General features: G+C 47.1%; 1 protein-coding gene across 4 annotated transcripts in view; it reads right to left on the reverse strand.

The window, feature by feature from the left end:
• The window catches only part of adcy7 (adenylate cyclase 7), a 50,070-nt gene that overhangs the window by 12,054 nt on the left and 22,944 nt on the right, over positions 1 to 15,072 (reverse strand). For all 4 annotated transcript variants that reach the window (XM_066713454.1, XM_066713458.1, XM_066713455.1 and 1 more), the window contains exons 2-8: positions 11,340 to 12,077; positions 8,599 to 8,799; positions 7,072 to 7,233; positions 4,063 to 4,212; positions 2,723 to 2,877; positions 1,613 to 1,724; positions 1,080 to 1,207 (exon numbers count right to left, since the gene is read on the reverse strand). In XM_066713454.1, the coding sequence (XP_066569551.1) occupies positions 1,080 to 1,207; positions 1,613 to 1,724; positions 2,723 to 2,877; positions 4,063 to 4,212; positions 7,072 to 7,233; positions 8,599 to 8,799; positions 11,340 to 11,498 (1,067 nt within the window). In that variant the 5' untranslated portion in view covers positions 11,499 to 12,077. The remainder of the gene's footprint in view (positions 1 to 1,079; positions 1,208 to 1,612; positions 1,725 to 2,722; positions 2,878 to 4,062; positions 4,213 to 7,071; positions 7,234 to 8,598; positions 8,800 to 11,339; positions 12,078 to 15,072) is intronic.

The following is a 15,072-nucleotide window of genomic DNA, read 5'->3' on the forward strand; positions in this document are numbered from 1 at the left end:
CTCAGATAGCTGCTCTCACTGGTCTGTTTATACAAGCAAAGCTTGTTCATTTATATTTTATAAATGATAAAATAATTGGAGACCCTTCTAAAGTACACTGCCAGCTTCCTTCAAAACACTGCCAAGACACTCCCATTGCCTTCATCTTGATCTTAAACCTCTGCCTTCTTCAAGGAGCCAAGCTTACCAGAAGAATGCGCACAGGTCAGCTGAGAGCAAGAGACTGATCCAAAAGCCACTCAACTCAATTCATCCCAGGGACAGGAGAATGGAGAGAGAGCGCAGAGACATTATTCCCAGGCTGCAATTAAGAAACTCCTGACGCAAACAGTAACTGGCTGTGTTTCCAGAGAACAAACACAATTGCACATGAAAATACATTTTAAAAACACACCTCTTGATTCTAACACATCCATTTAAGCTGCATATATAACTATCAAGCTGCTGAAGAAGACACCCCTTGGCATTTATCCCACTGGCCCTACACTTAAGGAATTACCGGGATAAACCCCTGTCTTCTCCACTGTTTTGTCTCTGGTGTTGTCCACTAACCAACTGGTTAATGGTACCTCATAATATTACTATTGATCCAAAAGCTTTTAAAGTGTCGCCCCTTATGTTTCAAGCACAATCAAGCACCGTCTTCCTGTAAAGCCATTGGTTCCTCTTGCTGAATCTGCACTAAGCTGGCTGCTCAACATGATTTGTTAAGCAGCTTTTGATGACCGTGGACATTAGAGTGAAAAAGGTCTTGATATTTGGAGCATACTGCCATGTTTTTATCATGGATGGCTTTTTGTGCTTGAGAAAATGAAATGTGTAGTATGGCATGAACGGATAAAAACTGAAGCATTATTATTATGTGAAAGTTGCAATTTTACTTTCCATTACAAAGCAATAAAATAAAAGCTTGAATACGTGAATGTGCGGTTTTGTTTCAACCCCCGTGCTTCCTTCTGCCCTGGAGTCAACGAGCTTCTCCAGAATGCCCCGACTTCCCATAGTTACCCTGCAGGACCCTGGTCTGTAAACCCTTGGCTGCCCTTGGTTCTTCTGTCACCACGCTCTTGCACACTCACTTGATGGCCTCACACATGTCCAGCCCCATCTTCACACAGTTCCTGGCATGCCTGGGCAGGGACACCGGCAGGCCCGATACACAGTAGTAACAGTCCCCCAGAATCTTTATCCTCATGCACTCATTCTCCTGCGGAAGCAAACCAAACCAAGTCAGGTTCAGTTAACAGGCCGGGCTTCCTTCCAGACACAGGCGTGGCCGTCATGCCCAGACTCCTCCCGAGCACCCCTGCTCTTCCACGCAGTGTTAGTGGTTCCTGCAGACCGTCCCAATCCTCCACACTTCAGACCAGCTAGAAGGGAATACCTGCAGCCCTGGACTCCAGTCGGTCAAAATGTTACACAATAACCATAGATCATTTCCAAAAACAAAATATTTTAATTTATCTTTGGTAGTTTGCCAATGAAAAGATTAATCCATTACATCCTGCCCGACTCTGACCACCAGCACCTGGGATCTGCTGATAGCTGATTTAGGAGATTCAAAGTGAAACCCAGTAAAGGAGTTGTAGGGGTCTCTCCAGCAAGCACTTGCCTTGGCGATCTGGTCGAACTTCCCGAACAGCTCGTTGAGCATGATCACCAGCTCCTTGGGTGAGCAGTCGCTGGCCAGCCGTGTGAAGCCCACGATGTCGGCGTACAGGATGCTGCAATGGACAGGCACACACAGGGGTGGTCAGCATAGGACAGTGCACAGTGAAACTGGGCTCAGTCAGCGTCACAAAATGAGAGGAATCTACGGTGAAGTCAATGACTTCTACACTCCTAACACACACAGACCATGCTGCAATGTCTAGTGATCTGATGCTACTCACCCTCTCTACAAAGCTCCCTCAGCTGCTGGATGATCAGTAATCACGGCTCAGAACACCTTGTCACCTCATAGTACAAGTTACATACAACAGATAAATCAAACCGCTTTTGTCTCTCCCTCTCTCTTCTTTTGCCAAGTTCTTCTCTCATTAAAGTGAAATAATCAGTCGCTTGTGATGAGTGTTTCTCAGTATGAGACTCCGCAGATTAAAAAAATTGTGTCCCGTCATTGTCATTCTGGCGAATTATCCAGATCAAAGTGGGATTCTGCCCCATTTAATTACAATGGAAGCGATCGTTGCATGATTTCCAACAAACAAAAAATACCCTAGAGAGCACACAGGCCTCTTCCGGACAAACCTGTGTTCTAGTCTACATGGTCCTGGGTGGCATGACGTACACTTTCATCTCTCGTCAATTTATCCGCACTGCGTTTGAGATAAGGGCGAGGCCGTGGGAGGCTATTGAGTGCTTTCCGACATCTATTATCTGTGTCATAAAGATAGATCAGCCGTGTACCTTTCCTATTGCTGGCAAACAGTTAATATTTAGTCTGCTAACCCATCTGTTAAGGAATCGCAGTGAATAAAGCCTGCGTTTGTCAGCTCTTTAAACGTACACTTAACTCCAGGTGAAAGACCTGCCAAGCTTTTTACATACAGCGGTAAGAGCTGTGTTAATGAAAAGGCAGCACTCCCACTTTCCCAGACTCGCCACAAGCTTCCCTCACAATCCGCCGATATGGGATCCCTGTTTGTCTGCCATCATTGTCATTTTATTATTTTGTTTTAATTATGTAAAAGGGGAAGCAGCGAGGGCCACGGCCACATACCTGACGTTCTCGTGCCTCTTGACATACAGGCTGTGGAAGTTGTTGTCCTTGACCAGCCGCTGCTGCGCGTCTTTACTCTCCTTCAGCCGCTCAATGATGGCCAGCTTCATCTCCATGGAGATGTACACCGGCAGCACTGACTGGAGCAGGTTCTCCTGCACACAAGAGAAGGGACACAACGCCGGTGAGCAGGAACATAAGGCAGGTGGCTACGAGAAGGGGAGGATGGGGGCGGTGCACTGGGGACTCCAGTTCCCTCGGCCCACAGGCCACCCTGTCCCACTCTGGGTGGGCCAACCACTCCTGAGTAAATTTATTCCATGGCCTCCAGGGGAAAACTCAGTCCTCAGTCTGTCAAAAGCGCTCTTGATTTGCAATGCCTTAAAATGACCAATTTCTGTGGCAGCAATGGTTCCTATCATTGGTGCTATTCATTCAGACTGGGGCAAAACATAATGAAGCAGGTGATTTGTTTTTTTGTTTTTGAAAGCCATCAGGATTCCCATGACAGAGGCGGTCTGGGTCAGCTGTGTGTCAACAACTTCAGAAGGGGGAAGAGGGAGGCTTCGGACTGAGGCACAGTGAGAAATCGCCAGAGGTAACCCAAGGTCATCCTGACAGCTTCTCTACTACTAAAATAGAAACAAAGCACAGCCCCCTCTCAGGAAGTCTGCTGATGGACTTCATGTTTTTGCGTCTGGTTTGTGTTTGGCGTTTCAGTCGGCCCCGTCACCACTATCACGGAGGGCCAGCTGAAATACAGCCTACTGCACAGCCAGAAACTGCTTGATTTGTTAATACAATCTAACAGCAGCAACAAATCGAATCACTTTCACCACGCACTGCAGGGATGCGCTTCCGCCCGGTTCTCCGTTTTCAAATTAAAATCACATTCTATTTTCTAGTTAGGGCAATCAAGCATGAAACGTCATTTTTGCACTAAGTAATTTCAGTGTAATTTAATTGTGATTGATCTATATGGATCTTATCAGGCAATTGGAAAACAAAGAGCTTCTGGAAGGCAGAACAATGGCATTCTTCCCTTTGTTCATCCAGTGCTCTATCAGTGGAATGGATGATGTCTGCACATGGGAGGTGGGGGGTGATGACCTTTTGGAATTCGCCTCCCCGCAGTTGGATGTTCTGCTGGGCCTGAATTCCACTTCACTCAACTTCAGCTTTTATGTATTTGATGGTCTCAAAAGAGCTACCATCAGACAGGACCTCCAGGACAATGTTCAGTTGACTGAAAGTATGAACGTCATTGAAGACTGAAGACCATTCTGTCTTTGGCAGTCCCTCACATAGCAGTGTGCAGGTGTGTGGGGGACAGGGCTCACCTGCTGCCTCTTCTCGATCTCCAGCTTCATGCGGATCTCCAGGCAGCTCAGGGTGTCCAGGAAGGTCTGACGCAGGGCGCGTGCCATCAGCACCTTGTGGAAGGCGCCCACCACATTCCCACACAGGAAGATGACCCCATTAGACACCAGCTGGGGGGAGAGAGGGACACCTAGTACACAGAGCATCAGGCACTGGAGGCACAGACACAGACACTGACACACACAGACAGGAACGCTGCAGATCGAGAGACAGATGGACAGATGAGACAAGAGCAAGACAAAGAAAGGTATATGGTAGACAGACACAGGAGGAAGAGATGATGTGTTGTATGTAGGGTTCCAAAGCACAAACCACCTAATGTAGATGGAGCTCCTCTACAAGGCTTGTAGGGACTGTTGACAATGAACACGAAAGCAGTCATAGCTGCAGCTAAGTCTGTTGTGCCCCTCAAAGTCCTTTACCATCCTTAACCAACTGGCCCTCACAACCTGTTTTTTTATTTTTCTCCAGAATCCTTCAGTGACTCTGTGAGCTCCGTCGAGCCGAATGGCTTTACTGTAAAGAGCCTAGTGACCCAGTTTGCCAGTGGACACACAGACATGCACTCACAGGTTAAGGTTTCATCCTTAAGCTATACCAATGGTTTACAGCAAAAAAAAAACATAAATACAGTCCCAGCAGGACATAATGCCGGGATTATAAATGCAGAGACTCATCCTGAATATAAGAACATAAGAAAGTTTACAAATGAGAGGAGGCCATTCGATGCATCATGCTCGTTTGGTGTTCATTACTATCTAAGTGATCCAAGGATCCTATCCAGTCTATTTTTAAATGTTTCCAAATGTTCAGCTTCTACCACATCGCTGGGGAGTTTGTTCAGATTGTGACGACTCTCTGTGTAAAGAAGTGTCTCCTGTTTCCGTCTTGAATGCCTTGAAGCCCAATTTCCATTTGTGTCCCTGGGTGCGTGTGTCCCTGCTGATCTGGAAAAGCTCCTCTGGTTTGATGTGGTCGATGCCTTTCATGATTTTGAAGACTTGGATCAAGTCCCCTTGTAGGCTCCTCTGTTCCAGGGTGAAAAGGTTCAGTTCCTCAGTCTCTCAGTAGGACTTTCCCTTCAGACCTGGAATAAGTCTGGTTGGTCTCCTCTGAACTGCCTCTAGAGCAGCGATATCTTTCTTGAAGTGTGGAGCCCAGAACTGTATACAATATCCAGATGAGCTCTAACTAGTGCATTGTACAGTCTGAACATCACTGCCCTTGTTCTCAATTCTACACTTTTGACAATATACCCTAAATTTTGTTTGCCTTTTTTATTGCTTCCCCACATTGCTTGAATGGAGAAAGTGAGGAGTCCACACAGACTCATAGGTCCTTTTCATGCATTACTTAATTTAGTTCTATTCCTCCCATAGTGTAATTATAGTGGACATTTTTGTTACCTGCATGTAATACCTTACACTTGTCCACATTGAATTTCATCTGCCAGGTGTCCACCAACTGAATATTATCTAAGTCCCTTAGATAATATGAACACAACCTGACACCCAGTAACATCACATCAGGCTCCCTTCACAGGCTGGCGCAGACTCTAAGCTGAAAACAGTGGGGTGTGATCATGTGATGACAGAGGCACATGCACACTAACTGCCAAGAGTCTGTATTGCTGCCAGCGTGCCCGTGGGCAACACACCCATCCTTGTCTTTCTTTCCAACACTGGGCAGTATAAACTACACTGCAAGCCAAAAGACTGAAACAATATAATTTAAAAAAAAAAAATCTGAAAATTAATCTGAAGCTCCACCTTGCCTTCCTGCTGACCTCTGACCCTTTGTTCAGCAGGAAGAATGGGACCTGAGGGTTTGGCCGCCACATTCTCCTACTCGACCTGCCCTGCAGTGGGTGTGAGAGAGAGCATCTCAGCAGTATCAGGCACCCCTGTCGTCAGCCGTCAGCAGGTTCTTGCCCTTTTCAGTTGCTCACACCACTTATCTACACATTCCCCCGGCCCAAAGGTCACAGCTGCCTTTCCACAGCACTGGTGCGTGCCAGCCACTGTCTCTCTGCTCTCAAAAGAAGGGCCAGCCTCTCACGGTGCACTTTGTGTCACGGCTGGCGACTTGGCCACTACCTGTGTGTTCCGCTCTGCTGCTGGGCTGGGCTGGGCTGAACTCAGCCCCTCAAGAGTCACAGTGAGTGACACTCTCCAGCTACCAGCTGCGGCTCGTCGGACCCGTGGTGGGTCAGAATTGAGCCACAAACCCACATTCAGGGTGAAGGGCATGTGCACATGGCAGTGGGAGAGGCAGCTGGGCGCAGAGTTGAACAGAGAACACAGATACACTGAACTGCAGGGTCTGCATCCTTTGTGGACAGGAAACCTTGAGAATGCAACCAAGGTCACCGTTTGTACTTATTCTCATTTTGTGTTGTTCAGGTTTCATCTCTATACAGCCCAGTCCTGAAAGGGTTGCTTGCCTTCCATAAGCAAACGGGGGATAGTCTTCTGAGCATCATAAAAGCAAACCTCTACATTTCAAAGCTCTTCCATACATGCCTTTGAAAATAATTTTCTTATAAAACATTATCGCAGAACGCTAGTCTTCAAAACTCTCAGAGTACACGTTATGATGTGGATGCTGAACTTTTCAAATTGAAATTGCTTGACAAGCAAGTAAAAAACTATGGAAAAACAAACACAGAAATTCAGAAGAAATGCAGATTGTGTTTTACTGTACCAGCTATACATACTCGCCACAGTATGCAAACGATCTCTCCTCCCCCACAAAAACATTCTCTGAAACTGTATTTCGTCCCTTGGGTAAAAATAAAACCAGTACAGTCAATAATTGGCAACCAAGGTCAAGATGTTTCAGAAACAGATGTGCATAAGGTGGTTCAGAAGCACATTCATTTCCTTACGGGACACCCAGCGAGCTCCACTCTGCGCTCAGCGCTCTGCCCTCCGCGCCCCCCAGCCCAACTGGTGCTAGCTGCACTGTACCTGGTAGGTGAGGAAGGTGGGGGGTTTTGAGGAGGTGGTGAGGACGATGCTGAGCACAACGATGTGGGACACCGATGTCACCAGACTCAGAATCACCGCGTCTCGCATCTGGAACGGCATCATAGTGTACACTGTGAAGATGGTGAACAGGAAGAAGGGCACCTGAAACAACAGAGAGAGAGAGGGGAGGGAGGAAGACAGGGTCAGAGAGGAAATGTGATGAGAGACAGAGGGAGAGAAAAAGGTTTTGAGAACGTCATTCACCGAGCTGGCCCCAATTTCAATAGGGCCATCTTCTGCTCAGCACCAGCTCGGCGGTACACAGAGGGCTATGACAACGGGCGCCAGGGGGGGATGCTGAAAAAGTGAAAGCGCACAGGCAGCTCTGTACCAACTTCCTCTAGGACGCCACACAGAAAGCAGAGAGATCATTAAACTCCCCCCTGCCCCACCCCACCCACATTCCTTTATCTTTCCTTCTCCCAGTAAAGACAGGGATTACATTTTCAATCCAATCACTCTCTAATCTCCTTTCTCCACAATACTATTACATCGCTTTCAGTATCAACAGCTGCACACTGCAGCTCCTCTGGCCAGAGAGCTGCACACCGATGTGGGTCAGCTGGAGACCCGGGCCGGCATAGTTATCGATGCTGCAGGTGAAAAGCCAGCCTCCTAGAACAACCAGGGCCTTATCTATTGCTGCATCACCAGTTATCCTATATTTAGTGTTGGAAGGCTAAAAGTCAAACTCAACGGTGAGACAGGAAAGCGACAGTTTAATACACTGTTAAAACGCTCCCTCATTATCAAGTGGTCAGACGCCAAATCCTAGACAACACCAGCATGTCCACTTGACTCAGTGTGCTTTTGCAGAAACCAGTGGTTCAGTGACCCAGTACTAATGAAAGTCTGGCCAGGCCACGATCAGCTTCCTAAAACACACAATGTTACCTAGGCAACTGAACCGACATATTAAGTTGGGTTTTTCATTCTCTCTTTTTGTTTTTGGTTTGGTTTCATTTCATTGACCTGCAGTGTGACAGACGACTCTGGGAGGAAACAGCACGATACATTGGGCCTGAACGCACCAGGCATGTGCATAGAGGGGCAACGCTCAATTAGCATGTGATTAATTGGACTCCTGGAGACATGCCCGCCTCTCTTCCCTTCTTCCATCCTGATCCCACAGAGGTTTCCGTCCGTCAGCTGTTGTTCCTCACTGGCATCAGAGCGTCAGCGGAATGACACTAATTGCGGTAATTCAATTTGAGGGAAAGACGAGCGCCGACACCGCTCTGCCACGGAGCCCCATAAAGGCCAATCTCCGAGTCCTGCTGGCGAGTGCTTCCTGTGGGCTCCCTCTCTCTCCATCTTTCTGCCTCTCTGTCTCTCTCTGAGCACTGTGTGTACAGATTACTACATTATGATAATAAAGATCCCCTGCTAGCGCAACCAAGAGGCCAAGCCAGAGGTCGGGTGTGGAGAAGGTTGAGTGGTCAGAGGCCAGTGACCAGTGGTCAGTACCTGGTCCCAAGCCCGGGTGACACTTCCGCTCAGGGTGAAGACGAAGCCCATGATGAGGAGGCAGGCCCAGACAGCCACGGCCAGCAGCCTCATCCACCTCTGGAACAGCGTCTCGGTGCAGCAGACCATGGCGAACACGGCCCCCAGCAGGGCCAGACCGCAGCTCACCACGCCCACGAAGGCAGGGTGTTCCAGGGCATTCTGCAAATGACAAACACACAGTGCTCACTGGCCAGCACAGGGGAACACGCACACACATGCACAGAATTACAGATATGCCCTCACACACACTCACAGGTTTGCGTGCCAAATACAGCACTTCTGAGCAGAATCACATAAATTACACACAATTATAGAACTGCAGCACCATTATCCCAGAGAATCAGCACACTTATACATTTTGCATCAATTCTTCAAGACATCAACTGTCTAATCCCTGACATGAAGACATTAGATGGAGATGGATTAGGATTAGATTAACATAAACACTGTCCAGATCTGAAGGCTTTCAGAGAGACTCAGCTGAACACGACAGCCAGAGCGTGTGTGTCTCGCTGGTTTTCCAAGAGGTCACAGCAGTTTCGAAAAGGGAAAACATGCAAGTGCTGATACAAATAAACACACACACAGACCCCGACATGCACGGCGAGTGGAGACCCACAGAGCAGGGGAAACATCTCCGGCAGACCACTTCTGTGAGGAAGTGCACATCACATCACTATGCTGCATTAGTTGTGCAGTTTGTGTACTTATACGCTTTAAATAGGATCGCTGTTTCCTAAAAGCAACTTGATTATCTTCCATCACTCCCCATTATCACAGTCAGTCCCATATCTCCGTGACCATTCCACCAATCACAATTATTGAAAATTAACCACTCACAGACATGAAAATGAAATTAATGAAGGGCAGGGCAAGGCCTGGGAGTACTCCACTGCTTGAATAGGGCATAACTCAAGAAAGCTGCCCATCTTTACATCAATCTTACAAACCATTTATACAAACACTGGACCTACAACTCAGGTGGCTGTTCAGCACACCGGGTCTGTATTTCACAACCTCTTGGCTTCAATAAGACAGGCAACAGCAAAAGCCACAAAGCAATTGAATGTCTCTCCCTTTCTCCTTTCAAAACTTACATGTAAACAAGTACAGCATAAATAAAAACGACACCTGGGGGCATCGTGTAACCGTCTAGCTTCGCACATATGTGCCTTGGTAATACATTCATCTTTGTTGTGTTAGATTACGTATTTTTTTGCATCAGTAAGTACACACACACACCGTCACACATTAACACACAAAAAGAAAAAGACTCACTGGATCCACACTGAAGTGGAGCTGAGCCAAGACAGCAGAGACGCAGCCTTACACATTCACACTGGTACTTGGCTGTACCATCTCTCTCTCTCTCTCTCTTAACCACTGCATGTTTGAGGCTTTGAGTGAACCTTTCCAGGTCTTCAGATGTTTTCCTATGAGGAACGGTTATACAATTCCTACTTTCTTCTGTATCCATGCTTCAAATGTAGCTTGTCAGATTTTCCACTTTATTTTGTGTGAGATTTTTTTTCCACAATAGTCTTCACTGAATACAGACATGGTAACTCATAAGTCTAAATATACAGGATGTTTATTCTGAACTATGATGCAGTGCAGAAAGTAGAGACTTTATACTAGAATGCATTGTATGACATTAGTGGGTGACGTAGCCAATCCCTCGATCTGAACACCAACGAGGCCCACACAAATCTACACACGACTCGGTTACCTCACTAGAAAAGCAACCCCAACCAGAACGAAAGCCTGAGTATACTGGGGGCTTGAACCCTAACCGTAGCCCAGAACAAACTGTAACCCTAACATCAGTGCTTAACATTTGAATGCAACATTTTGTTAAATTAATTAAATCAAAATAATGTGCTCTAAAGAACCTAAATGTAACTAAGACCATTCCTTTCTACCACTGGATTCCTGATTAAAACCTACCATTGCAAAATGTTCCCATTTTCAATCTGATGTGATCTTAAGTTCATACATACGGGGATAACAAATAATAACCCAATCCAAATCTATATCTAAATACAGCTCAGGAGTTGTATAATTCTGGGAAAGAAATGTATCACAGTGCAGTCTCGTTGCTATACTTCTCCAAGACATTGCTGGAATCAAATCCTGGAAATCTCCAGAGCCAGAACCTCTCCTGGCCTGAGCAGTCCTGCTTCCCATAAAGTGTTATGCTTCCCGGCCTCATCCAGTCAGCACCGCTGCAGGACACTGTGCCCCCCAGCTTCTCACCAGCTTCTCACCAGCACTCCTCCATGGTTCCAGCACAGAGCTACCTGAAGCAATTATGTAACGATTCACAAGTGGATGTCTGGAAACCTTTTTTCACTTGTCAGCAGCTAAACATTCGTCACTTAACAAAAATATATTAAGAAGAAAAGAAAAAGGAGGAGAAGGAGAACAAGAAGACTGAAGAAAGACGTGCATAACTTCTGAAGACAGAAGACAGGTTTTAAACTCTCCCCAGCAGTCAGGCATCCAAAATTTAAATTTAAATTATCATAATAATACCAACAACAACAAAAAGAGTGGTTTTCAGCTCAGAAGTTTCTGCTGTGCACTGTGTGCATCCGAGTATAAACCTCACAGTTTTAAAATCAGACACTAAAGGCAGGAACTTTCCCAGCACTCAGTTGGCTAGGCAGCTGCTCAATGGCGGGCACAGCGAGACTCACCAGCTGTAAGGCGAAGAAGAGAACGAGCAGCACGACGCAGGACAGGATGGAGATGCCCAACAGCAGCACCAGCAGCTGGTACTGTCTGATGTAACAGTACTGCTTGTATAGCCCCACCTGCTCCTGGCCATTCAACATGTACTTCCCCTTGGCTGGCATGGTGCTGCTCGGCTCACACGGGGCGAAACATAGCAGGCAGGGTAGGACTTGTGAGAATCAGGTGCACACCAGTGTTTATGTATCAAGATACATGCATACATACACACACACACAGATATATATTAGTTATAATTCCAGTGCAGTGAATCCGGTTTTGTTTTTATGTGGCTGTTTTTTTGGTTTGGTTTCTCCCTTATCAGAAGGTATGGTGCGGTTCAGGTGCACTTGTTGTTTGGTTGTTTACTTCTCCGGCACTTTCACATCTTGAGCACTTCTTCAGCCTCAGCTGTCTCTCTCAGCTTTCCCCGTGTCTCTCGCTTTCTCTGCGTGTCTCAGGCAGATTTCAGAGGGCAGGTCTCAGGCAGGCACAGTTCATTCCTGCCAGTGACTATGTGCTCCTCAGCAACATCACTGAGCCCAGAAGCAGCAGGCAGGGGAGGGCAGGGCTGGGGAGGGAATGCTGGGAGACGGGTGGTCAAGGTTCCCGCCACGTTTCAGGATCCTGGACTCCTCACACAGTTCGGCCGCTCTGCTCCGTGCAGCACCACGCTCAGCTGAGCAGCTCTTTCAGCACCGGCCCTGAGGAGGAAATACAGGAGAAGCAGAGTGAGTGAGGGCAGGAAACCAGCAGACAATTATCAAACAAATAAAAAAAATATGCATAGAACTAACACTGCTGATTAACACAATGATTAAAAGAAACATGCACAGACAAAACTCCTGTCTCCTGAATTACACGCACAGATAACACATTCAGAGTATTTCAGAGGGCTGTCCTTTGTGGTCAGTGGCTTTTGTTGACTGGTCGTAAACCAAGCCGCTTTCTCCCCTTAAAATCGCATCGGCCCCCTTTTCACTACCGCCCGACAATTCCATTAGAAAACTAATACGAAGAGACCTCCAGAGCTCAGGGCAGGGATTATTCAGGCACAGCAATCTTTTCACAAGCCAACATGAAGCACATAAAAGCAAAGCAATAAAACACAGGCTTGTCTGTTGCTGTTCTGGAATCACTTAATTTCCTCCACAATTAATGGTTCAGCTTTCAGATCCATATTCAGTCTTTTCCTCTTTTGATTGAATGGCACTGTTTTGGAGCAACAATAAAAACATTGTTTACAAATAAGCATTATATCTTTAAAACAGTAACCAAAAAGACATTGACACTGTAGGCCTTTAAACTGGGATTTCATTTACGGTGAGAACTATATATATATATTTTTTTAATCTAAAGCAAAATCCAAGTTTGGCGGACACTGCACATGGAGAGCACAACAGTGACACTTTATAATGAATAAAATCTGTGCAAAACACTTTTCTGGACACCGAAGACACAGTCTGCCATCTGTGTGAGCAGAACTGCATTTCCTTTGCCACAGTACGGTGGAGGGGGGCATATGAATATATATATCTATATCTATGAGTATATATCGGTGTATATAAACTCACTGCTAATGCCATTTGGTGCACTCTGATAGTGCCTTAATCAGGGTGTGACAGAAAGGCTTAAGAATGGGTACAAGGTGTTACGGGTTCCTGGTTCACTCTGCAGGCTGATTCGGTGTCACACCTCTCTATGCCCAGAGAGCGGTTCATTCCAGAATCGCCCACAGTGCCGCTCTGCTCTCCCGCGCCAGGCGCAGCAGCTGTGTGCATGACCCACCAAACGCCAGCACTGAAGAGTAAAGAGCAGTGCTTTCAGACCAACTCTCATGCTCTATGCGTGTGCTCTGCAATCCTACAAATCAAATTCATGAAATTGATTAAACCGCGGATTCATTTTCCCCGAATGCCACACATGCTCAACATGTGGCCACGGCCCCGTGAGATAGAGCGTTCCATATTACAAAACTATCAGCCATCCAGAGCATCTAATCGGGTGGCTTTAAAATCTGGGCAATGATGTATGGGCCTGTGTAGACATGCTTTTTAAACACAGCTGCCAAGTTAGACAACGTTTTAATGGCAGACAGATTCCCTTGTCTGGCCTGCAGACACACTGCTGGAATCATACCCTCTGAATAATTCTGGTTCTATGCACAGGATACATTTCAGGACCTTAAATCAAAGGCTAAGGCAGCATCCAGGCACATCCAGAACAATACAAGATTCCCTGAAGGCTGGTGACGCACACAGGCAGTGCCACATGCAATTTTCCAAATCTGATCGTGTGCCCCTCCGTACCCCACTCTGTTCCAGGAAGTCACTGGCAGCAGTTCTATGGTGACGGGCTGCGGTGAGCAAACAATGTGTGAGACAGCAGGGTAGGGTGTGACCCCAGAGGAGAGATTCCTGCGCTGTCCTGCCGCAGTGTCAGGGAGACCGAGAGAGGGAGCGGGGGGGCTGCGTGGTCCGGCCAGAGAGAGAGAGACAGAGAGAGAGAAAGAGAAAAGGATGGGGGCATCAGTGTCTCAGAGCACTGTGTGCAGGAGAGGGCAAGGGGCTGTGCTTACTGGTCAGGAAAATCCTCATGACGTTTGATATGAAGGGAAACTTAAATAAGGTTACCTGTGCTGAAATTCAAACAGATCCCGTAGAAAGCTGGTAAAAGCACCACATCCTCCCAAAAAGAATTTAAGAATGGAGGATTGTATTTTGTGGAAGGAGGATGCTTCTGCCCAGCTTGGGTCTATTTGTCAAGGAATAGGAGCAGGACCTCCATGGTGGACTGAATGAGGCTGGAGCTGGAGGGCGGATTGAAGAGCCTACCCAGTTTACAAGGGAAGGCAATCTGAAGTACGGGGTTAGGTCCAGCCAGGGGAGCAGCAGATGCTCGTCCACAGCATACGTCTTTGCGCCGAATGTTTCCTTGCCTTTGGTTAGGTGCCTTCGTCCTCAAGCGCCACTCTGAGTCGGCTATGGCATCAGGGACACACAGCACACACGCGGCTTATCAGACTCAAACTGCTGCAGCGCGCAGAGCCTGTACTCTGCACCCCAGCACAGCTTCCTGTTGAGTGAACTCAGCAGGAGATAGAGAGAGACTGTAAGACAACCGCCGTCTCACAAGGCCGAACCCAGCTGAAAGCACTCAAACTGCCTGCAGCGTTCTTCCCATAGGCTGTTTTGAACGCTTGCTTCCAGCTTCTCTGAATCCACTATAAAAAACGTGGGAGTTTGGCTTCAGCTGTCCACGAGACCCATGTGTTTTCGGCATGCGTTGCATGGTGGACTCTGCGTGAACTGACACAGTGGGTTTTAAACAATAGCAGAACCTGCGATAACATAAAAACGTCTTTGGGTCTCAACTGAGATTTGGGTCTACTGCCCACACGGGAAGACGTATCCTGAGGCAAAGGAGAAAAGAAAATGAGACTACTTGTACAGAAGACTCTGCTTTTAGAAAAGTATAGAAAGTATAGAATAACTGTCTTTCATCGCCACCCCCCATTTCCCCACACAAGAGGAACACCATCAACCTGTGGGAAACTGCGGCCGGATGTTTTGTTTTACCGTGTTCCCAAGCTTATGCACAGAACGGCCTCCTTGCTGTGCCGCGCCGCGTCTTCATCACAATGTAGCTCGATATTACTACAGTCAGGAGCCTGGCAAAGCATTATCCTACATTTCTAAA

This window comes from Amia ocellicauda, chromosome 9, assembly GCF_036373705.1.
Source record: "Amia ocellicauda isolate fAmiCal2 chromosome 9, fAmiCal2.hap1, whole genome shotgun sequence".
Taxonomy (NCBI): domain Eukaryota; kingdom Metazoa; phylum Chordata; class Actinopteri; order Amiiformes; family Amiidae; genus Amia; species Amia ocellicauda.